A 23,395-nucleotide genomic window follows, 5' to 3' on the forward strand; every position below is an offset into this window, starting at 1 on the left:
ATCCACACACTAGCTACCACTTCCAAAGGACACTGCTTTAAAATCTAAGCTAAGCATTTGTATCTACAGCCACACATTCTATGAATGGAAATGCTACTTGCCCTGTAAACATCTGTGTGTAGTATATATTGCTGTTGATTCATATGCACTTGCCCTCCTCTCTGGAAGCCTGTCTATTGCAGATCTCTTACTTTCTTCTTTTAACTACACATCACACAGCTTATTTACATGCGCATTCCAAGTATATTCTCAACCATTGTGTGAAAATCTAACCTAGTCAGTACCCATTCACAAATGTACCCTAAGAGGAGGAGTCACACCACATCTTGTGACTTAAGATTTCTTCAAACAAAAACAACTTGTAAACGTCAAAGCCCAAGTCGAGATGACAAGGTATGCTAATCATATGAATCTACACCGCTACATGCTCTGAACTGATGCTTGCTGGATAAGTAATATTTTCCTTCCCTTTTGTGAAGTATATTTTAAGCACATGAAATCTAAAATAAAGTTATGTTTGACTTGAAAAATTAGGAATCTCCCACCTCATTTGTAAGAGGGCTACATTCACAGGACATTTTCAGGGCAGCAACACAGAGAATGCCAATATCTACACCTTACATTGCAGCCTGGGTAAAGATACATTTTCTAATTTAAAAATGCACCAAGTAGAGCTCTGGAATTTCTTTAATGTATACCCCATTAACAGAAATCCAAAGTGAGGCATGACACTACATGCCAAGAGCAACTACATACAAAAGGTACATCGAGTTTTTGGAGAAGCCTATGTGGCTGCCTGACCAATTTCGACAGGAGATGGTAAAATAGTTTCAGCAACACAGTAAGAAGAAGCCTTCTTCCCCTTATGGCTAAGTGGAAGGTAAAAAAAAAAGGAAATCTTGGCACCTTTTTGTTCCGATTAGTAATTGTTTGTAAACTAGTCAGCAAGTATCTGTGGTAGGTTTAAACTCATTCATTTAGATGCAGAATATTGTCTTCAGTGCTCTTGCGAGGGCTGCCGGTATCTGAAATTTTTGAAGCTCTCGGTATGTTAAGATCATCTTTTATGTGTTTAGCAAGCACTTCGATCTTGATGACATCGGTCTAAAAATAAGTGTGGCCATTTTTATCTGAAACATCTGGCCAGCTCAAGGTGACCAAAGGCTTATGATTTTATGTAAGGTCCAGTGCTGTAGAAGATATTAAATGTAGTTACAGTTCTTCTTTGCTGTTATTTTAATTAGACTCATACACAGTCACCCATGTCTTTCTCAGTGTCACTCTGAAGTGGCCCAGGTGGTATGTAATGCTAAAATACAATTTCCTAACAAAGAAATACAACCTGTACTCTTTAATAATCTGAAAACACTAATGAAGTCACTGTATTACCCATGCAGTCAATTGCCATTGAATACCTAGCATGTTTTAATAAATGAAAGGTAACCATGCTTTATTAAGAACCATGGTTACATGTAAAAACATTATGATGGATATTGTCTCTTCATCCGCAATACTTTAAATAGGTGGTATGCCATTTTAACAATCTTAAATGTGTGAAAAGATATTTATGCATGTCTGACCTGTTAAACCTTTGAAACAGAAGTGCAAAATGTTGGGTACACTTGAGATGTTCAAAATATTTATTTTATATACTGTACATTACTCAGACAATTTAGTAGATTTATGTTTCTCTTTCAGACTACGAATGTCGTTGGACCATCTCCGAACCCACTTACAAACATGTCTAGCAGTGGGTCGTTCTCTCCTTCAGTCTCTCTTCTTGATGGGGAAAAAACTCCTATTCCGACAAAAGGATATAGTCCAGAGACCATGAGTCCTCTCCAAACACAAGACATTACTCATTCAGTCCCATTTGGTTCGGTCTCTGTCCCTAGTCAGAATACTGAATCATTGCTGCAACCGAATGTACAATTTCCAAGAAGAGATGCACAGTCTGATGTTCTACAAACAGATTCAGCAGTAGTTAATTTGTCGCAAATGGCTGAACTTTCACAGCAGCAACAAACATTTGGAGAGCAAGTACAGACGTTACATCAACAAATGTCTTCCAGTATGTTCTCCCCAGCAAATGCTGTGAACCATTTACAGAACACTATACAACAGATGCAGACAGGCAGCTTCCCATCTAGCCCAGTCACTAGCAGCAGTGCAAATGTGGACATGGTTCAGCAGGTCCTGGAGGCCCAGCAGAAACTCTCGGCTGTGTTGTTTACTGGACCAGGTAGTGGTGAAAGTACACAGGCAGTGTCCGAGCAAATGAATTCTGAAATATTTCAGCAGGTCAGTCAAATTCAGGGCACTGTTGGTTCAGGAATGTTTTCCTCACCTGATAATTCAACCCATTCCAGACCAGATAGCTTACCAGGAAGGTCTGAAAATGTTATTCCACAAACTGAGAGCTCCTTATCAAACCAGCAGCAAGCCATGGACACTTCATCTTCACTAGTGATGGGAATGCAACAAAGTATCCATCAGGCCACAGGATCAATGCAGTCAGATCTGTTTGCAGCAACTGGCTCAACAACTGGAAGCATTCAACAATCACCAGTGTATGGGCACAGTTCCCATATCATGAGTGGACTGGCTCCTAGTGAAGACTTGCACATGCAATGTGACTTGTTCTCTCCCTCATCCGTTTCTGGGAATGAAAGCAATGCAGTGGCTCAACAGGATGCATCTACCACCAGCTCAAACATGTTTCAATCATCTAATTCTGCTAATGGTGATGAGTCTCCTGGCAAAGCAAAACAGATGCAAAGTAATATATTTCAGGCTGCCATAGTTCAGATGCAACACAGTGGCGAAAGCCAACCTCCGGTTAGCATTTTCTCATCTCCAGAGATAATGGCTGTTCAGACTAGTGGAACTCAGCAGCAGGGAGGAAGCCTTTTTCAGCAGTCCGGTGAAATGGTGACACTTCAGTCTGGAAACTTCATGCAGCAATCTCCCAATATATCCCAAACTCCACTTTTTCACCCTTCAAATTCTATTGGTGATGCACAGAATATGTCCCAGGACAATCAAGGATCCATTTTCCATAACCCTAATACCATAGAGCAGCATCAGAATTCAGTCTCCTCTCCAGACCAGATGCAGTCCTCAATTTTCCATTCTCCAAACACCATGACTGTGCTTCACGGCACATCCGCTTCACCAGATCATCAGTCTGCACACTTATTCATTTCCCAAAATTCACTAAACTCTCTGCCAAATAATGGTACATCTCAAGATAAAACGGTCTCATTCTTTACCAACCAGAATTCCCACAATACACATCAAGGAGCTACAAATGTAGAACAAAGTACTTTCCAGCAGCAGACACAAATGTCACACATGCAGAGCACCGCCCTTTCCCAAGAGCAGCAACCACAGCAGAACCTGTTTCAATCCCAGCACCAGTCCCAAGAGAGTTTGTTTCAGTCCCAGCAGCAAACCCAGCAGGGCATGTTTCAGTCTCAGCAGCAGTCCCAGCAAGACATATTTCAGACCCATCAACAACCCCAACAAGACATGTTCCAGTCCCATCAGCAACCCCAACAAGATGTATTCCAGTCTCACCAACAATCTCAGCAAGATGTTTTTCAATCCCATCAGCAATCTCAACAGGACGTGTTTCACTCCCAGCAGCAGCCATCTCTAGAAGTATTTCAATCCCAACAACATCACCCCCAAGATATGTTTCAGTCCCAACAATCACCCCAGCAAGACATGTTACAGTCCCAGCAGCAGCTGCCACAAGAACTATTTCAGTCCCAGCCACAGCCACCACAGGATTTGTTTCAGTCCCAGTCGCAACCACAACAGGATTTGTTTCAGTCCCAGTCGCAACCACAACAGGATCTGTTTCAGTCTCAGCAGCAGCTCCAGCAAGATATGTTTCAGTCTCCGCATGAGCCGCAACAGGACTTATTTCAATCACAGATGTCAATGAGCACAAACCAACAAGGATCAATGTTTCAATCCCAGCATTCGATTGTTGGAATCCCAAACACCTCTGTATCGCAAGAACAGCAACAAGGAATTGTATTCAGCAATCAGAATACAATGTCTTCTCAGGAACAACAGCAAAGCATGCTTTATACCACCAGTCAAAGCCTAATGTCAAATCAGGAGCAACAGAATCAGGCTGTTTTTCACTCCCAAAACAGGCCATCTATGAATCGGGAGGAACAGCCCATGCAGTTTGAAGGTCAGGGTTCAATGTCCTCACTTCAGAATTCCACCTCATCTCAATCTGAGCAGCAGCAGTCATCAATATTTCACAACACCCAACAGATTCAAATAGTCCAAGGGACTCCAAGTTCCCAAGAGCAGCAAGTAACACTGTTCATCACTTCAGCTTCAATGTCTGCTCTGCAAAATAGCATTAATCAGCAAGAGATACAACAGTCCTCTTTATTCAGTCCAGCAAACAACCTTGGAGGGATGCAAGTAAGCACATCTTCATCACAACAACAGGCTGCTCTGTTTCACAGCACAGCAGGTGGTGCTCTTAACCAGCTGCAAAACTCTCCTGCTTCATCTCAGCAGACTTCAGGAATATTCCTGTTTGGAATCCAAAACAGTAAGTGCCAGTTAAAAGGTGTTTGATTAGATACACAGGCAATATGTTTGTTAATTTTGCAATACAAATGTAACAATTATTTCCGATCCTGATGGCCACCATCGTCCGCTTCTTTATAATGTCTTAGAACCTAGACACAGAATCTTCAAGCCACATTTCATTAATTTTACACCAAGCCAAATTCAAAAAAATTAAACTATGCACAAAAGTGATGGATGGAATGCTTGAAGAATTCTCAGCCACTCATAATTATTCAGGCTGCCTCACAGTCCATCGTTATTTGGCTCACCAGGCCACCTTATTGGACCCAGCCATATGAAAATCAGTCCTGACCCTTTTTCAGTGAAAACAGTCCAGCCTGAACTACCAGACCAAGTTCTCCCTAAACTGGAGCATTAGCAACCCAGGGCCGGTTACGCCCTAGTTAGGTCCCTGTGACAGTGTGCACAGGCCCCACCTCTGCCCATACCCGTCACACTTAGGGCGACACACTGATGTATACAAAAAAGTGATGGATGGGGTGCTTAAATTAATCTCAGCCACTGGTAATCACTTGAGGCCGCATCCCAGTCCATCCTTATTTTGCATACCATTACTTTGCCACCTCAGTTTGGACTTAGCCATATTCAAATGAGTGTTGACCCTGCTCTATTGGGAACAGTCAAGCCTGAACTGCCAGGCCCAGTCCTCCCTGAACTGTAACACAAGAAACCCCGGTCTCGTTTTGCCCTAGCTAGATTTTCAAAAACTTTGCAAGGTTGCATCAAGAGAAAATAAAACCTAATACATCCTGTATTTAAACATTTATATGGCCAAATAGTTGAAATACCAGTTTGTGAAAATGTGCAGACTTCAGCAGAAGTAAAATTAACATATTACAATTAAATTATAAATAGAGTTTGGGTAATACTAGCCCTATTAGAAGTTTTTATTAGTTGGATGCATTTTTTTATTCCAAATCTCAGGTGGCAGTGAGTTTGTAAATTAGGCCCCCACGGAGGTTCAAACATTGATTTAATATAAGGAAACAGCAACTGATGTAATTCTTCATATATTGTAGCTTTCTTAGTCATAGAATCACTTTCTAACAAAGCTACAACCTGACACTTTCTAAAATCTGTATAATTGGTGAATAACTACAAGACGGACGTTATGTTTTGGAATATTGATGATTGGTGGAGTGTGTGCAGAGATAAAATATCTTGGGATTGTTATTGTCAACCAGATAGATGAGATTCCACTGTGTAAGTTGTAGCGGGTGACCAAAGAAGTGGACAGGCTATTAACTAGATCCGTTGTACTCGTAGTACAGCCCGGCAGGCCTTCATCGGCGGCCCACGGACCTTGCCGTGCTCTTTCTACGTTTCCAGTGAGGCCGGCAGTAAACCCTGAAGATGACCGCAGGAGCATACATAGTGAATACCTAACAAATACGTATTTACTACGTATGCTCCTGCGGCCATCTTCTGTGTTTACTGCCGGCCTCTGTGACGTCACACACGGCACCGTCGGGAAGCTTCCCAAATGGCCCTTTAAAAGCCCGCTGTACGCGCTTTCACATCTGACTTTTAAAGGGCCTTTTGGGAAGCTTTCTTTTTCGTGTTGCCTACGACTTCCTCTTCTCCTGCAGCAGCTTCATCTTTGAGTCACTATCCCTGACCATTAGATGTAAGCACATTCAGAATCTGGACAATTGCGCCTAGAGGCAGAGACAGGCACAGACAGACCGGCAGAGACAGGCAGAGACAAACAGAGATAAAGACAGACAGATAGACAGAGAGAGAGAGACCGAGAGCGAGACAGAGACAGATAAAAACAGACAGATAAAGACAGATAGAGATAAGAGACGGATAACCATAAGAGACGGATTGAGAGAGACAGATTGACACAAATACAGACAGATACAGACAGACCGACAGAGACAGACCGACAGAGACAGACCGACAGAGACAGACCGACAGAGACAGACCGACAGAGACAGACCGACAGAGACAGACCGACAGAGACAGACCGACAGAGACAGACCGACACACACAGACCGACCGACACAGACAGACAGACCGACACAGACAGACAGACCGACACAGACAGACAGACCGACACAGACAGACAGACCGACACAGACAGACAGACCGACACAGACAGACCGACACAGACAGACCGACACAGACAGACCGACACAGACAGACCGACACAGACAGACCGACACAGACAGACCGACACAGACAGACCGACACAGACAGACTGACACAGACAGACCGACACAGACAGACCGACATACACAGATAAAATATCTTGGGATTGTTATTGTCAACCAGATAGATGAGATTCCACTGTGTACGTTGTAGCGGGTGACCAAAGAAGTGGACATGCTATTATCTGAGCCACCTGCATCACTACTGATTCTGGAGGCGGATGCCCAATCAAACATGCAGACGAAGACTCTGGTGCACAATATTTTTTCTCTATCCTGGGTACCGAAGCCGCCACCAAGGCTGGCGTTTTCATGATCTTCAATTCTTCGTCCCAGATATTGTCAATGATGGGAATTGACCTTATAGACTTCCTTGACTCCTCCTTGAAGTCGTATAGGAAACATTCTGTTTCCTGTACCGGCAGCGGAAGCTCAAATCTCTTTGAAGCTTTTTCCATAATGTCATGGAATACTCCAATGTCCTGTGGTGGGGAGTTTGCTGGTGACGGTGATGGAGATGGAGTCGTAGGCAATATATATTGATCCCATTCAACAACCACAGGAGTATCTTGAAGAAGTTCTCCTTCTTCTGGCTGGCCTTCTCCATCACTCTCTGCAAACTCATCCCTTATTGTGATAATTGGGGGAGATCGCAACTTTTGTACTGTAGGCGTAGGTTGAACTACCAGAACTTGGATAGGAGCGCCTGAAGTATTTGAGTCAGGAGCATTAGCTTCAGGAAAACTACGATAATAGTCGTTGGTCATGTGACGTTATTCAGTCACCAGAGAAATAGGCATTGAGATGGACTCTTCCCTCTCCTCAGGATGCGGTTCTTCTTCCTCCTCCTAGTCATATGGTTGTTGGAACGATTTGTATCTTTTAGATTCAGCTGTTGGACGATCTTTGAAAGAGTAAACCTCTTGAACCTCTTGGCACTCCTCTTCATCAGTCTCCTGACTCTTAATCTGTAGCTGAGAGGGACTGTAAGCTACACCCGTTGATACTTCATCCTCCGATTCCTGAAGATCCAGCAGATTTGATGTGGAGAAAGGGGAGACATTTTTGTCCACGCAGTATATTCGTATTGTATATAGCTTTATTTCGAAATGTTTCATTTCATAAAAGCATTGCAGTAAAACAGATACAGAATAAAAACAATTATTGAGTTTAAAATCACGAGAAAAAATCATTTAAAAAGTGCAATATACAACAGTGCTAAAAAACGTCCATCTTAGGACAATCATAGGGACACATACTTAGTCGACCTTAGGGGATGGAATGGGACACAACAATAGGTAAATGAGCCGATGGATTATAAAATGGAGCCATTTACTGGAGGATCATCATCCTTGCGGATCTTATCCTCCAGGCCCACCCCAGATATTTCGCCAGGCCGCATGCGAGCAAGGGTTGGGGGTCTGATCTTAACAGATATAGTGCCTCCGCATATGACCGTGTACCCAGCCTCAAACAAAGCGGTTTCAACCATCTACGGCGAGGACTAGAATATGCGGGACATACAAACATTAAATGGGAGATGGATTCGACACTGTTTGCACAGAAAGGGCAAGTTGATACAGTTTGCCAGGGGGGTTTCCAATTTGCTGTCCATGATCCCAGGGGCAGAACACCGACCCTGAATTTAAAATACAACGCCCTATCTGTTGGGTTAGAAATCACATCCAAATAGCGCTCTCTATAGGGACGGCCTTTGAATGTCAAAAACTCCACCGCAGATCTACATAGGTTGGTTTGTTTAGATCTCTCGTTATCCACCCACGCCCAGAATAATTTCTTTAGTAATTGTTTGGGTGGCGAAGATCTGTTGGCCCAGGCGTCATCCAGGCCGAGTTCACAGAGCAGACGCTTTACTTCCAAGAGCCAACCGATCTTATACCAACCCGAGGTGGAGAGGAGCTCGCGAAGAGCATCTGCATAGCTCGAGAGTTCAGGAACATTCCATATGCGGGCCCACAGGAGAAGGGGGCGTAACTTCGCCTGCTCAGCTATGGAACGTGTACCAGTGTCAAATAAAAGAGGGAGAGTTGGGGAGCTATGAGGGAGCCTCATTAAATCTTTGTGGAATTTGTTCTCAAGATGGAATAGAGTGTCAAATTTCTGAGTACCCCACAACTCCGCCCCATACAGAGCCGCACTCACAGCTTTTGCCCTATAAATGTCTAGTATCACCCCAATAGGCTTGAGCGAGGAGGCACGGTGTTCTTTTAGTAGGGCGCCCGTCACCCTCCTATGAGCCAGAATGATCTTTTGGTGGTGCGCCTTCCAGCTCATAGAGCCACAAAGGCGGATTCCTAAATAATCAAATTCCCTTACCCTTTCCAAGGGAACTGAATCCAGGGATGGAGGGTGGACTCTCTTTCTAGGGGGATTCAACACCAGGAACTTAGTTTTGCTGATGTTAATAGCCAAGCCCCTGGTGACACAGAAGCCCTGAAACCTAGTTAGCAAGGTTTGAAGGCCCACCGGGGATTTCGAAATCAACAGGGTATCATCTGCAAACAGGAGTGTTGGTATCTTCCTGCCCGCCAGGGAAGGTGCGTCTGCAGGTAGCTGGAGCAGATGCTCCACCACTCCGTTTAGATATAATGAAAACAGAGTGGGGGCTAGCACACACCCCTGGCGGACCCCCCTGTCTACAGAGATGCGAGATGTTTTTTCGCCCTGCGCACCCCATCTAATTCTGGCAAAATTTTCCTCGTGGAATTTAATAATTAGTGCCAGCAAGTAAGCGGGCATACCCAAACCCTCAAGAACAGCCCACAGTTGGTTACGTGGGACTAGGTCAAAGGCAGTCCGCAAATCTATAAAAGCAAGATACAGACTGCCCTTGCCCAGTTTAACCACTTTCCAATACAACATAAGGAAGCGGAATGTCTGCTCAATTGTGCCGGTACCAGATCTAAAGCCGGCCTGAAAGTCAGACAATACCTTCGCTTCCTCAGCCCATTGGAGAAGCCTCCCTAAAACCACCTCCCTAAAACCACCTTCCCTGCTACCTTCTGGGTGGAATCAAGCAGACTTATGGGTCGGTAGTTGGCAGGGTCATCCCTACACCCTTTTTTAAAAATTGGGACAACTTCCGCGCCCCTCCAGGAATCCGGAAATCCACCGCCCTCCAAGGCCTCATTTAGGAGTTTGGCAATGAGTAGGCTCCACTCCTCTATATTTATGCGCAGCAGGTCGCCAGGAACTCCATCTGGGCCCGCTGCCTTATTGGGCACGATGCACCTAATTGCTACTTCTACCTCCTTGGGTGAAAAGGTAGAGTCAGAGTGTAAGCTGTTAACCGATATTATGTGGCTTTCGCCCCTACAGTGGCCCCTAGCCCCCAGAGAATTAGAGTAAAGTTTTGAAAAATGGGCCAGCCAAGCATCCCCTGTAATGTTGCAAGTCAACAATGAGTCAACCGGCCTGTCCCTGCCTCTAAACAAGGCCCAGAAGGCCCTTGAGTCCTTCCTGGACCCAGCATCCATTAATTCGCTCCAGAAATTAGTTTCGTGAGTTGCCCTTGCCACCTCTTGGGCTTTTCTGTATTCCTTCCTAGCAGAGGAAATCAAACCAGGATCTTTCAGGCCTACTGCTCGGATAAGGTTGCTTTTGGCCAGACGACAGGCAGGTGAATACCATTGATCTCTGCCCCTTAATACAGTTCTCCGCCTAGCCCCACCCCTTCCCTGGGGAGCTAAGAACAGGTTGCCAAGTGATGCGATAATCTCCGTGAAGGTTGTTAGAACTGCTTCATCGGAGTCCAACGTACTCAAGGTACCCTTGGCTTCCAGCATTATGGTTCTTGCTTGGGCCATTCTTGATTCATCCAAAGCAACTTTGGCCCATTTCAGCCGTCTGCCACAGTTGGATGGGACAACTTCATTGGATGATTTCCAGGTGGATCGAGGCGATGCTAGATCCCCTGCCTCCCGTGGGAGAGCAAGTGATAAAACCAAGGGATTGTGATCACTGTCCGCTGTTTGTTGGACCTCCATATCGAGAAAATACTCCCACAAATTGTGGTTCAACAATATATAGTCTATTCTAGAGGTGTGGCCCACCCTATTGTAGGTGTGCGCACCCCTAGTGTCTGATTTGGAACGGCCGTTTGTGGCTCTTAGGGCATATTCCAAGCAGAGAGAGTTGATATCGATAGCCTTCTGTGACCATTTTTTAATGGGGTCGAGATCAAGCAAGGGAATACCTCTCTTGGCATCATCCTCCCAAGTGTCCAAAATATCTTCACAGGCCAGCGGTTCGAAGCAACAATTAAAATCGCCAGCCAAAAGGATAAAGGAATCAATCTCGCAACCCCGAAGCTCTTCTTCAACTCCAGAAGAGAATAGAGGAGAAGAGTCCCCCCCCCGACCCCCCCTGACATACAGGTTAAACAATTCCATAATCCTACCCCCCGGGCACCGAATGGTAAGTCTCAGCAGGTCTGGCGATTGGGTGTTGATATGTTTTATGGTAAGCCCCAGAGAGATACTGACCCAGACAAGAAGGCCACCAGAAGGGCGTCCTTTACTGCCTTTTGGCTTGGAGGCCGGCACATGGTACGTCGCGAAACCAACCCTGTGCACGGGCTCCAAACACCAGGTTTCTTGTAGGAGACAGATCCCAAAAGGCTCCACAAAAGAATTCCAGTCAGGTTTATTTAGATTGTGCACAAGCCCCGCCACGTTCCAACTTAAGATCTTGAACGAGGAACTGCCTACCGAGCTTATGCAAGGTTGGGCGGCAGTAGCTGGGTACACAGCATCGAGACCGTCGAGCCGGGGATGCTGAGAATGAGCCACAATTTTCAGCGAGTCCTGGGCTAGCAAGATCGCTGCTGAGGAAGAACTAGCATTGCCATCGAGCAGGGGAGGGTGCAGCAAACCCCGAACAGGGGTGGCCAGGGGCGTGACCTGGGTCAGAGGACCAATGCCCCCCGTGTCCAAGGTAGTATACAGTGGTGAAGACTCAGCCTCCACCTGCGGGGTATTAGATTTGAGAAATGGAGCCGGCGCAGGGGATGTTACAAGTCAATCCACATCTTCAAGGCTGGCAAACCTATTAAAGGTTGTGATACCAAGCCAGCCACTAGCTGGGTTGTGTTCCCTAGGGGCAAACCCCCAGCTGGGCTGCTGGGGAACCAGAGTCCAATTGCCCCCCTGAGGGTGCACCATCCGGGGTGGATAGAAGAATGACAAGGGCCTCGGGGCAATAGAAGAGCCCCCATTCTGGCTCACCCAGGAGCAGATGTGGTTGGCCGTAAAAACATCATCAAAAGTTACGACTATGCAGTCCCCAGGGATTGATTTCATGGTTGTTCCCACCCACGGGACTCTGCGAACCATTGTGACTCTGCTCTTCCTACCATTAGGGATGGGTCTGTGGGAATTGAGCCAATGCATAACTTTATTATGGAGGGATTGCTGATGTTCATAGAGGCCATTCTGTATTTCCGGCACCCCCGTCAATACTGCCACGTAATCGTTGGCTTCAGGTGGAAGATCGATATATCCCCCTCGGAAGTTGCTCTTAAAACTAGGACCCCCCAAAGAACGAGTGCTAAATTTGTTTTGGGAGGTATGAGCAGAACGAGAACTAGACCTAGTGGGATTCTGTGTTCTCGCGTTGGCCGGGTTGGCACGAACATGTGGTTGAGTGGTAGGGGCGCTTGAGATGTTGGCCCTAGGCTGGGGAGCCGGGGTTGCAATGTCAACTCTCTTGGTCCGCGGTTTGGGAATGGGCTGAGTAGAACAAGGCACAGTGAGATTAGGCTGCAAACCTGGGATGACCGTGGGGGGGGGGATAGCTGCCTGGGCAACTCTATTGTTATCTATCAAACCCTGGTGTTCAAGGCCTCTCAGGCCAAGAGTGGCCAAAGCAATAATGCTTTTCTCCATCTCGAGGAGGTTGTTCTCTATTCGAGAGAGCCTTAAATCCAGGGGAGACAATAGGCTTTTTAGGGTGTCCCAGACCGCTCCTATAAATTCTCTTTCCCTCCCTTCTTGGTCATTTGGGGCAGAGTCCAATCTCCTGCTAGGTGAAAAACCACCAGATGCCACAGAAGCAGTCCCCTCGTTGTTAGCGCACCAAGCGGTCTGTGGGGCAATGGAGGGCATCCCTGTGCTACCATTAGCTGCTGTGCTACCCATATCAGACAAGTTACCTCCCCTATTTAGAATCTTTTTGTGTGGGGGGGATATGCTGGGTGAGCGTTTTCTTTTATTAGTGTTGCCAGGGATGCTATCTAGTCCTCCATAGGTAGTGGAGGCAAAAGAAGAATCTGACGAGTTTAGGATAGAGGTAGGAGCAACAGAAAGACTACCCACAACCGTTAGTTGACCCTCGGGCAAAACAAATGGACACAAAGGTGAAAGGGGGGTAGGTGAAACTGGAATATTATGGACATCAACCTTAATTTCAGTTCCCCCTATATTATGAGCCCGAGTAGGAGTAATGGCAGATGCAATATGCCCAAGGGAAGATTTTTTATGGGTGGCAAATTCCAGAGACAATTTTCTAGCAGCTTCTAGGTCAAGAGACACTCTAGATTGTAATTTGGTAATTTCATGGTCTATGGCAATGTTCGTTCGTGTAATGAAGTCATCCATAGGTCCATTCGGAGCTGGCCCCACCTTGGCCGCCCTGTTGCGGGTTACACGAGTACACATGTGGGCTAACAGTGCCGACCAAATTGGACCTCGCTAAGAACAATCCCAGATACCAACAGCAACCAGATGGTGGAAAAAGGGTGACAGAGGAGGGGCCCAGACCACTCAGACTTCGAACGGCCTCAAACGGCCCGGTCTTTGCCCTGTCTTCGCCCGGGCTGCGTCCCGCGCTGCGGGAGTGTAGTGATGTTAAATAAGGGATGAAAAGGGGTGGGGGGGCGGGCCAGCAGGGAGAGCGGACCGGAAGCTCTCCGTCGGTCTCGCAGGGACTTCTGGGAAATGAAGTCCCTGCACGCTCGCAGCCCCGCTGGTTCCTCGCGCCCCTTACCGCCTGAGTCCTGGGTCCTGATGAACGCCTCCCTGATGCGTCCACCACCAGTGTCCAATGACGCTGCGGCACCCGCGGAGCGGGTGCGGCAAGGAGTGGGCTGGAAAAACTCGTGCGCTGCTGCAAAGTGCGCTGGTGCACTACGATGCCTCGTCGCAGGAGCCTAGAACCGCCGTGCTCAAAGTAAGTGTCCCGCAGGTTGGGGAGGCAAGACCACCTTTTGAATCCCTTGGTGGGCGGGGGGCGGGCCAGCAGGGAGAGCGGACCGGAAGCTCTCCGTCGGTCTCGCAGGGACTTCTGGGAAATGAAGTCCCTGCACGCTCGCAGCCCCGCTGGTTCCTCGCGCCCCTTACCGCCTGAGTCCTGGGTCCTGATGAACGCCTCCCTGATGCGTCCACCACCAGTGTCCAATGACGCTGCGGCACCCGCGGAGCGGGTGCGGCAAGGAGTGGGCTGGAAAAACTCGTGCGCTGCTGCAAAGTGCGCTGGTGCACTACGATGCCTCGTCGCTGGAGCCTAGAACCGCCGTGCTCAAAGTAAGTGTCCCGCAGGTTGGGGAGGCAAGACCACCTTTTGAATCCCTTGGTGGGCGGGGGGCGGGCCAGCAGGGAGAGCGGACCGGAAGCTCTCCGTCGGTCTCACAGGGACTTCTGGGAAATGATGTCCCTGCACGCTCGCAGCCCCGCTGGTTCCTCGCGCCCCTTACCGCCTGAGTCCTGGGTCCTGATGAACGCCTCCCTGATGCGTCCACCACCAGTGTCCAATGACGCTGCGGCACCCGCGGAGCGGGTGCGGCAAGGAGTGGGCTGGAAAAACTCGTGCGCTGCTGCAAAGTGCGCTGGTGCACTACGATGCCTCGTCGCTGGAGCCTAGAACCGCCGTGCTCAAAGTAAGTGTGGAGAAAGGGGAGACATTTTTGTCCACGCAGTATATTCGGTAGATTTCTTGACTGTCGACGAGCCCGTTGACGGTTGAAAAGACCTTATAGAGATTAAAGTCTTCAATTTTAGTGATTTAAAAGCCGTCGTCGACTGAGCTCCCGTCGACGGAGCTCCCGTCGACGATGCTCCCATCGCTGATATTCGAATGGTCGTCGACGGAGTCTTGGTCGTTGGAATCGTCGATGGGGATGATGTTCTTCCCGTCGACTGAGTCGTCGGCGAACCTTTCTTCGATGGCGTTTGTAGGAAGGTGGATACCTGACTATGGTTACCCCAGATTTTTTGCCTTGTGTTTAGCTGGTTTTCGACTTAGTTGGCCTGGGATCCTGCTAATCAGGGTCCCTGGCTATCTGCTCTCTCTTTAAAATGGACTCCATGTACCCTAGGTGTATAATTAATTGGATTGGGTCACCTTATGAGCCCCTGTACAGTGTACTATAGGTACCCAGGGCATAGGTGCATCCAAGGCCTACCAGGGGCTGCAGCATAGCTTTTGCCACCCCTGGCTGGCCATCCAAACTGACACAACTGGCTGATCACTCAGCTGGGGCAAGGTTGTGTAATCACTCCTTGCTTAGATATAGTATACCAATATCTAACCTTATATCTAGACACATATACACCTATAAGTCGCTCCTATGGCACGCCTTAACAATCCTGGAGGCAGAGTGCTTGGTTTTATGTGAGATGGTGCTCTAGCATTAGCTGAGCCTGTCTGCAGCTTTCGGAACCATTTCCTTATAGCTGTTCTGGGATATTGCCATACCATATACTCTTAAGTGCATTATAATCCTTGCGGTTATTGCTAACTTTGGTTTGGCTTTATCAAAACATGTTGTGTAAGGTGTCATACACTTTGGAATACTACCCCCTCGCCAGTTCTGGCGACGGGGTTTGCATTCCACCCTTCTAGAGGGCTAAGACATGTGGGTAACAGTAAATGCAGTTAAAACTAACCAGAGCCTCAGCATCACAAAATGGATGCTGCTGCCACAGACACAAGTCTGGCCTCCTGCTGCTGACCGCAACTTGGCAGGGGAGGCTTGGACAAAAGGTTTCCTGTCACAGGGAGGTGTTACATCACCCCAGACAGGAGATAGTGGATTGGGGCAGGGAGGGCTGAATGAAACTAGACACTGCCTGGGGCACACAAGGTGTCCCATGCATTGCCCAGTTCAAACTGGTGCTGGGGCACACAAGCCCCAGCTCTGGCGCGAAACTGGACAAAGGGAAAGTGTTGTAACCACCCCCTTCCTGGGTCCCACCCATAGGGGGACCTAGCAGGATATCCAGCCCCTTGATTTGGAATAAAGGTAGGAGCTGTGCCCATTGAAGACAGATAATCCTGACTGAAACTTTGATACAGAACTCTGGACCCTTCGACATCCCACTCGACGTGGAAGACTGAAGAATCTCCCTTGTGGTCAAGGAGTGACCACCCTGTGCAAACAGGCACCATCCAGCGCCCAATGGTTTGCTTTGTTGCAGCTCCAGCCGGAGCTCGAGCGACAGAGCTCGACAAGAACCAGCTTCCCTGACTTCTAACAGTCCCAGCGAATCTGAGACCCGTGGAGGCGACGTGAAGCGTGGCGCCGGCCATCTTGAAAAGACTGCGAAGTGCTGACCGTGCAGCTCCCGAGGCACCCTCGAAGCTGTGCATTGGGGTTTGAGAAGCCCCAGCCCCGAGCAGCTCGTGCACCGAAGATCACCCTTCCACACTCACCGAGTGCTGCGTGGTGCCCTTTTGCATTTTCCTGCTCGACGCGTCTGTCCGGTCACTTGCCCGTTGGCTACGACGACGAAACTTTGAAACTACTCTGCTAGTCTGGTTGCTCCAGACTGGCCCTCGCTCCCCTGAAAAGGAGCAACCTCTCTGACCTTGCTGGTCCGAGTAAGAAGCGATCTTCAAATCCTGCGTGGGTTGCATTTGCCAAGGTCTGTTGACTCCGATCCAGAAGCCGACACCGCCGACAGCGAGAGCCTTCGTGGGACAGCTCGTGATCCACTCCTGGACATCTTCGGTGCCCCAGAGTCCACGTGGCAGCGGAGACGAGCTTCTCGACAACCACCTGATTGCGCCCGACATCGTTTGGTTTCTTCCTGGTTCCATCCTGGTCACTGGTTAGTGACCCAGACTCTGTCCCCTCTGCTTTCAGTTACTCTACATCTTCGATCCACCCTTGAATCCAACCTGACTCTTCTCTCCTGGCCGCCTGCAGCATCTTCATCTCCAGGCTCCATAGATCTCCACCACGAAACCCGACACACTTTGGCACCCATGCACCCGCTTCCTGTGGGTGAGGTAACGATTGAACGCCGGTGCTCCTGTAGTGGTTTACACCTCTAGTGTCCTAGTTTTAAGTGGCTAAGTCCTAGTCCAGTCGGAAGACTTCTAAAACAGTAACTTTGTAACTTTTACGCACAATTGACTTTGCATTGGTGCATGCGTGTGCTTTTAGCGCTGCACCCGAATCCCGCGGGCTACTCCCTTCCTGACTACTGTTAGTCCAGTGTAGTCCCAGCGATTCCCAAGGCCCGAGGCCTTGCCACTGTTCGTAAAGCGGTACTTATACCACTTATTTAATATATGGTTTGAGTGGCCACCGGGCCTATCCATAATTGTTCAACTTTTGTATGTTTAACTGTGCTTTTGTTTAAACGCTTGTGCCTCTGCACTCATAAAGAGTACAGGGGATTATTCTAGTAATAAATACATATATTTTTATAATATATAACTTGTGTGGTGTCCTTTGATGTGATATTACAGGACTGCATATGGTAAAACAGCTGGCTTCACATGCCCTCTTGAGTTAAGCCTAAGACTGCTTAGGTCTATGCTACCCCTAGGATAGCTAGTCTATAAGGTTGACTTACAACCACCACCATAAGGGATTGTTTGGACTGATACAAGGTGCCCACAGAACTGTGGACATCATACATCTGGCCAACTTCTCACAGCGTTGTTTTGGTCACTGCCGTCGACGTTGCTGTCTTCGTCGAGATTGTCGTCGTCGAGATTGTTGTCGTGGACTAAGTTGTCGTCGACGGTGTCGACGTCTTCACAGAAGCAAGCGCCGGAGACGCCACAGATTTCGTCGACGGAGCTGTAGACACTACCCTTGACTCTGAGGGTTTATTCTGAGGAGTATGAGGGAGAGAGGACGAAGATGTTTTTTCCTTTAGTTTTTTGCTCCTTAGGATCTGCTGTTTCCTCTGAAGCAGAAGACTTCCTCTTTTTTGAAGATTGGCTAGTGGATTCTTCCTCTGAGTCTGAATCTGAGGTGGCCTTCTTTTTCTGTTGCCACAACAGTAGGCGTGCCTCTCTATCCCTCAAAGATTTTGCTGTAAAGGTCCTGCAGTGTTTGCAGTCTTTAGCCACATGTTTGGGATGAAGATAGTATAAACAGTCTTTGTGGGGGTCCTCATAATAAAGTCTGGCTTTCCCCACAAGATCTGCAGGGCCTGAAAAGCCTATTTTTAGAGCTTTCAGCCACTTTCAGATATTAGATGTAACACAGTACCTTAAATCCAGAAGTAAACTTGCAGTTGAAAAGGTAAAAAGTTCACTCAGGAACAAAACTGAGCAAGGCTCAGGGAGACTCCTCACACGAAGGCGGTTGGAAATCTGAGGTAGGATGGCTCTGCTGGGGAGTGTGATGTCAGGGCTGGCAGACGATTGGCTGAGTTTTAGACCAAATAATGATGAGGTCTGGTTACCAAATAATGTGATTCCCTATGGGATTTTCTATGCAGTTTTTTCTACTGCTATGATCATTCTGTTACCGTGAGACTCCCACCATGACGACGAGGAGGATACAAGCTTGTGAATCTATGAAAGATTCAATACTGGAGAAGCCTAAAGAAGGACCCCGTGGACCTCATCTCGTACCGCACTATAACTATACTAAATATGGATTAAAAAATCCTCAACAAGATCTTAGTTTATTGTATTCAGCAAGTGTTTACCCTCCTTGTCCATGTCGACAAAAACTGGTTCATCCGTGGCAGAAATACCTCTGCCCACATCATGGAGTCAGTGTGGGCCAGCCCCTGCCGGCCATTGCCCTGTTATTGAGCCTGTATAAATCATTCAGTAACATTAGATGGGATTATATCGAAAGCACCCTATTTGCATTCAGCTTTGGTACACGTATCACCAGATTAATTTGCTTACTCTACACTGACCCACCTTTCCGGGTCAGCTATGAGAAACTCCTCTCAGAGGCCAAAGCACTGGACAGAGGTACGAGACAAGGCTGCCCCCTCTCGCCCATTCTGTTCGTCCTTGTGATGGAACCTTTGGCAGTAAGAGCCATATACTGGGGTGGTGAGTGGCGAGTCCCTTTATCAGATAGAAATAACACAATTTCACTTTATGCTGACGACGTCCTATTTTAGCTCTGAGATTTATCACAAGATCACTCCCGATAGCAAGACTCCTGGCGGAGTTCGACTCCATGACGAAACTCCAAACAAGCTGGGCTAAATGATGTGTTTTTCTTCTGACTCAGAGCTCAAGGCCAATACCCTGGACCTATGTGAGGGTCCAGTACATTAGAAGCAAGCGTCCTTCCATTATCCAGTTATCCGTATATACCACTCTTCCCAAGACCTACTAGACAGTACACTTGCAGTGTCAGAGAGATTGCTCTGATTATAGGTGCCATTCCGGCGGTCTCTCTCCCTGTGTGATGGGCCGTAATGCTGTCTCCAAAATGGTGATTCTCCCCTGCCTCCTGTACTTTTTCGCCAACTTCCCTATAGTTCTCCCATGCAAGTTATTTTGGGAACTCCACAAACTGTTGGGAAACCTAATAAGCCACAACTCTTGTATGCGGGTAGCTTTCCTAAAATTGCACCTCCTCTCACAGCATGGCGGCTTTGGGGCCCCTAACTTCAAATATTACTACAAAGCTGCCAAATTACAGTGTGTCTCCTATTGTCTGGTCGGGTGCTTTTTGGAGGAGACATGTACAATGGGCCCGTCTTACTCAAGCTGGACTTCTAACACTTATGGCTGTGGGGACTCTGCCCTCTCTCTCCCATACCACGAAGCAAGAGAGGGCCACGCGTAGCAGTGCTGAAGCTCACACACCAGTTAACTCCCTATGCACCTGCGATACCTCTGCTAGGTCTCCTGACATGCGCAGCCCACTTACTGATCAGGAACTTCAACCCTGGTGTCAGGCTGGGATCTTCACTATGAGGGATCAATAGCAAAACTATAAATTTCTCTTCAATTACTGGTGGACAAATGCGGCCTCCGTAAGGGTCAGTTCCTCCTACTCTTCACTTCAGAGGGCCCTCAGAGACTACCCACCAGTGTATTCAAGGTTTCTAGGCCCTGGGCAGTGGTCGTCGGCACATCACCTGGCTTAGTAATGTTGTACCAGCCGAAATACACATCTCATTGCAGCCTTTGATTTATTCATAGAAAACTGTTTTTTGTAGATCCTTAAATGACAGGGAGTGGGATAGAGCACTTAAGTGCCCCAGAAAAGCGTACAGGATTTCCAGACTAAAACGTATTCCGTTTTACATACTACAGAGAGTGTCTCTCCCTTGCGGGACCAGGATCTTCCCAGAAGCCTCAGTATCATGTGCAGAATGCAACATCAGCAGTAGACTTGAAACATATGCTATGGTACTAGCTGGACTGCAATGCTTCTGGGGGGCAGTGTTGTCAAGAATAGAGGAGGTCATTGGCTTACTAGGCTCGAGATCCTGGGAGGTTGAGATTGTAGTTCTCTACAAATGATACCACAGACCGAAAACAGCGGCACACTTTTTTTTATTATCTTGCTCTCATCTTAACCCAATGATCAATTACCATGGGATGGAACCATCAAATGCCTCCTTGTTCTGAGGTCTGGCTCCATGCTCTTACTCGCTGGGTGAAGGCTGAGGCTTTAGCCCTCCACAGGGAGGAGGCAAAAGCTTGCACTGCTGTCCCATCGCCACAGACTAGTAATTGCTGCTCTCTAGGCTACTCGATGCCCCTCAGGCGCCAGTGAAACTTCACCCAGGAGGCTGAAATCCGACCTATCACACGTTGACACAGATTACTCCCCCCATACACTCCCTCCAATCGCGAATACTTTTCCTACTCTCCGCTAGTGCTCCCAAAGTCACCCTGGTCATCAATCCTGCAGATATGACCCAGCAATGGGCTATACCCAGTAGACTGCTTTAGGAAGGTTTTAGTTGCCTCTTTAAACAAGATTTCACATCGACAAGTGACAATAATGTTAGGCTAGCCGTACAATTAAATTGTTTCCAACGTTACTGGTGAGTAAATTGAACACTGACTTTTAAGAGAGCATTTTGTTCAGACAGAATGTTAATTTTAGTTTGCAGATTTGCCATTTGATCACTTGCAAAATCAGCTACTTGTTTGTTTTTTGCTTACAGAAAACCATCTTTTTTAACTGCAAACGAGTGCTACTTTTCCTTTTTTTCTTTCTAGACTGTGGCCAGCTTCTGTCCCCAGCTCAAGCCACAGTGCCAGAACAGTTGATGGCTCTCAACCAAGACGGACAAGCACAGAATGAGGAGCAGTCTGTGGTAACGCTCCTGTCCCAGCAGATGTCTGAAAATTCTTCACTTTCATCCTCTGCCAGCAATAATCAGAACATGGAAAAGATAAACGACTTGCTGGTTTCCTTACAGAACAATTCGAACAGCATGCCTGGGTCCTTCTAGCTGAACATGCAAGTACATGTTTTTGTAGGATAGATTTATGGTAAAGTTTGATGCTATTGCTTTCTTTGGTGCGTAGCTTTAAGCATTTAGATTTGATATTTTGTTAAGTGTTGTAGAATTCAGGGGCCAGGTTATCAACTCAAACTCTAAACAGCGTGAAACCGGACAATGTAAAGCCAGTGGCCCTCCTTGCACGACCTTGGTGTTCTATCATATTACAAAAGAAATCTCGGCTAGAGTATGGGCCGTAAAAGCATGTAAAGCATCTATGCGTTTTACATGCCAAGTATTTGCTGAGCTGTCATTTGAGACAGGTCAGTGTGGCGAACAGGTGCAGTCCCGGAACACTGATTTTAGAGGTGGTTGAGTTTAAGCCAAAATTGTGCAGCAGTCACACCTTTGATTGTTATGGGAAGACAATTTCAAAGCTATTAGAATGTTGATAAAGTAATCTCCTTTCTCCAAAAAAGTACAAAAGGCAGCAGCCAAGAAAAAAAAAAGACAAACTGATAGATTGTTTTAGTTTTGAGCTGGTCTCCCTTCAGTAAGATATTAGCATCTTGTCTTAGAATTCGTCAGAGCAGATTCCAGGTTGTGGGCTGGGTAGGTTGGAAGGAATGGAAGGTTTGAAGATGGGTGCAGTAAAAAATAAGAAGTAAGCACAGTCGTGGATCTATTGGTGTATATTGACACAATTCTCAGGTTTAAGGATTGGGGTGTGTATGGCTTGTATATTGCAACGTATCGCCACCTTGAATATTCCAAGATGGAACATAAAACGTCTAGATAATCCAAGTAAGCATCAGGTGATTATAGAGGTACTTCCTGGTTTTAAAGGTGGATTGTTATGTTTACAATAAACCCACATAGTTTATAAGATAGAGATCTTCTATGACAAGTGGCATGCGGTATAGCCGTTTCCACAACTAAACAGGTGTCTGTACAGGTGTGGCAGTATTAGCTCTGTGGGAAAACCTTTAACTGATCAAACTGTGTTTGATAATCAGGATAGATGGGTAATTGCACAAGTTATATAATTCATAAGGTACATGATTTGCTTGATTTATGGGCCTAGTGATAACTGTGCTTTACTTACTTAACTTTAGAGCAGAGCACCTGGGAAAGTTCTATTATTTTTTTTTTGGGGGGGGGGGGGGGGGGGCTTTAGCCGTATTATATATTGTGCACTAGATGCTAGTACCTCTTGACCCTCTCTTCAATTAAGCAAGATGCAAAGTCTCATTGAATATTTAAACCACCCACTCATGACATTGAGCAGACTAGCCATACTGCAGAATGCTACTAAAATTCTGAATATATGCCCCCTTCTCAGAGGTTGATTAACAATGACATTAGCTACGGCAGAAATATACTTTCTGGCATCTACAACACCAACACAAGGGATTGCTTATGACAATGTATAATATAGCCCTTAGGAATCAATTATATATATATTGCAATAGGATGCCTGAGTTTCAGAGTATGATATGACACTAAATACTGGGCGAGGGTGCTAGTACAAGGGTAACTTACACTTTTGAGTAATTTACACGTCATTTACTATTATATTTTTGAGTAACTTTACTACGTTGCCTATTCATAAAATCCAAGGGTAAAGTTATTTAAAAGTGTAAACTTACATGTCTTCACCTCCTGAAAAAGGGAGCAGAGCCAAACGTATGAGTGTACGGTATTACTGCCAGAAAAGAAACAGTACTAAGGCCAGCACCACACATGGCTAACCATTAGTACAGCAGCATTGTCTCATAGAAATCATTAAAGGTAGGGACTTAAAAGAAAAACTCATAGGAAATCATTTTAAATTAAATAATTTGAAATAGGTAAAAATATAAATAAATATAGTTTAATTCTAAATAAATGCCTAAAATAACTATGTTCAATATTAAATTATTAAATATTTTTCATTTATGCATAAAAACATAATTTTACTTTAGGTGGTAATGTATT

At 46.7% G+C, this 23,395-nt stretch overlaps 1 protein-coding gene across 7 annotated transcripts in view; it reads left to right on the forward strand.

The window, feature by feature from the left end:
• The window catches only part of NFAT5 (nuclear factor of activated T cells 5), a 787,967-nt gene that overhangs the window by 726,862 nt on the left and 37,710 nt on the right, over positions 1-23,395 (forward strand). For 3 of the 7 annotated variants that reach the window (XM_078670041.1, XM_078670046.1, XM_078670048.1), the window contains 2 exons: positions 1,699-4,585; positions 21,192-21,451. In XM_078670041.1, the coding sequence (XP_078526167.1) occupies positions 1,699-4,585; positions 21,192-21,427 (3,123 nt within the window). In that variant the 3' untranslated portion in view covers positions 21,428-21,451. Of the gene's footprint in view, positions 1-1,698; positions 4,586-21,191; positions 21,468-23,395 lie in introns of all 7 variants that reach the window. The other 4 variants (XM_078670043.1, XM_078670045.1, XM_078670044.1 and 1 more) reach the window with 3 other exon arrangements.

Source organism: Lissotriton helveticus, chromosome 12 (assembly GCF_964261635.1).
Source record: "Lissotriton helveticus chromosome 12, aLisHel1.1, whole genome shotgun sequence".
In the NCBI taxonomy this organism is placed as follows: Eukaryota; Metazoa; Chordata; class Amphibia; order Caudata; family Salamandridae; genus Lissotriton; species Lissotriton helveticus.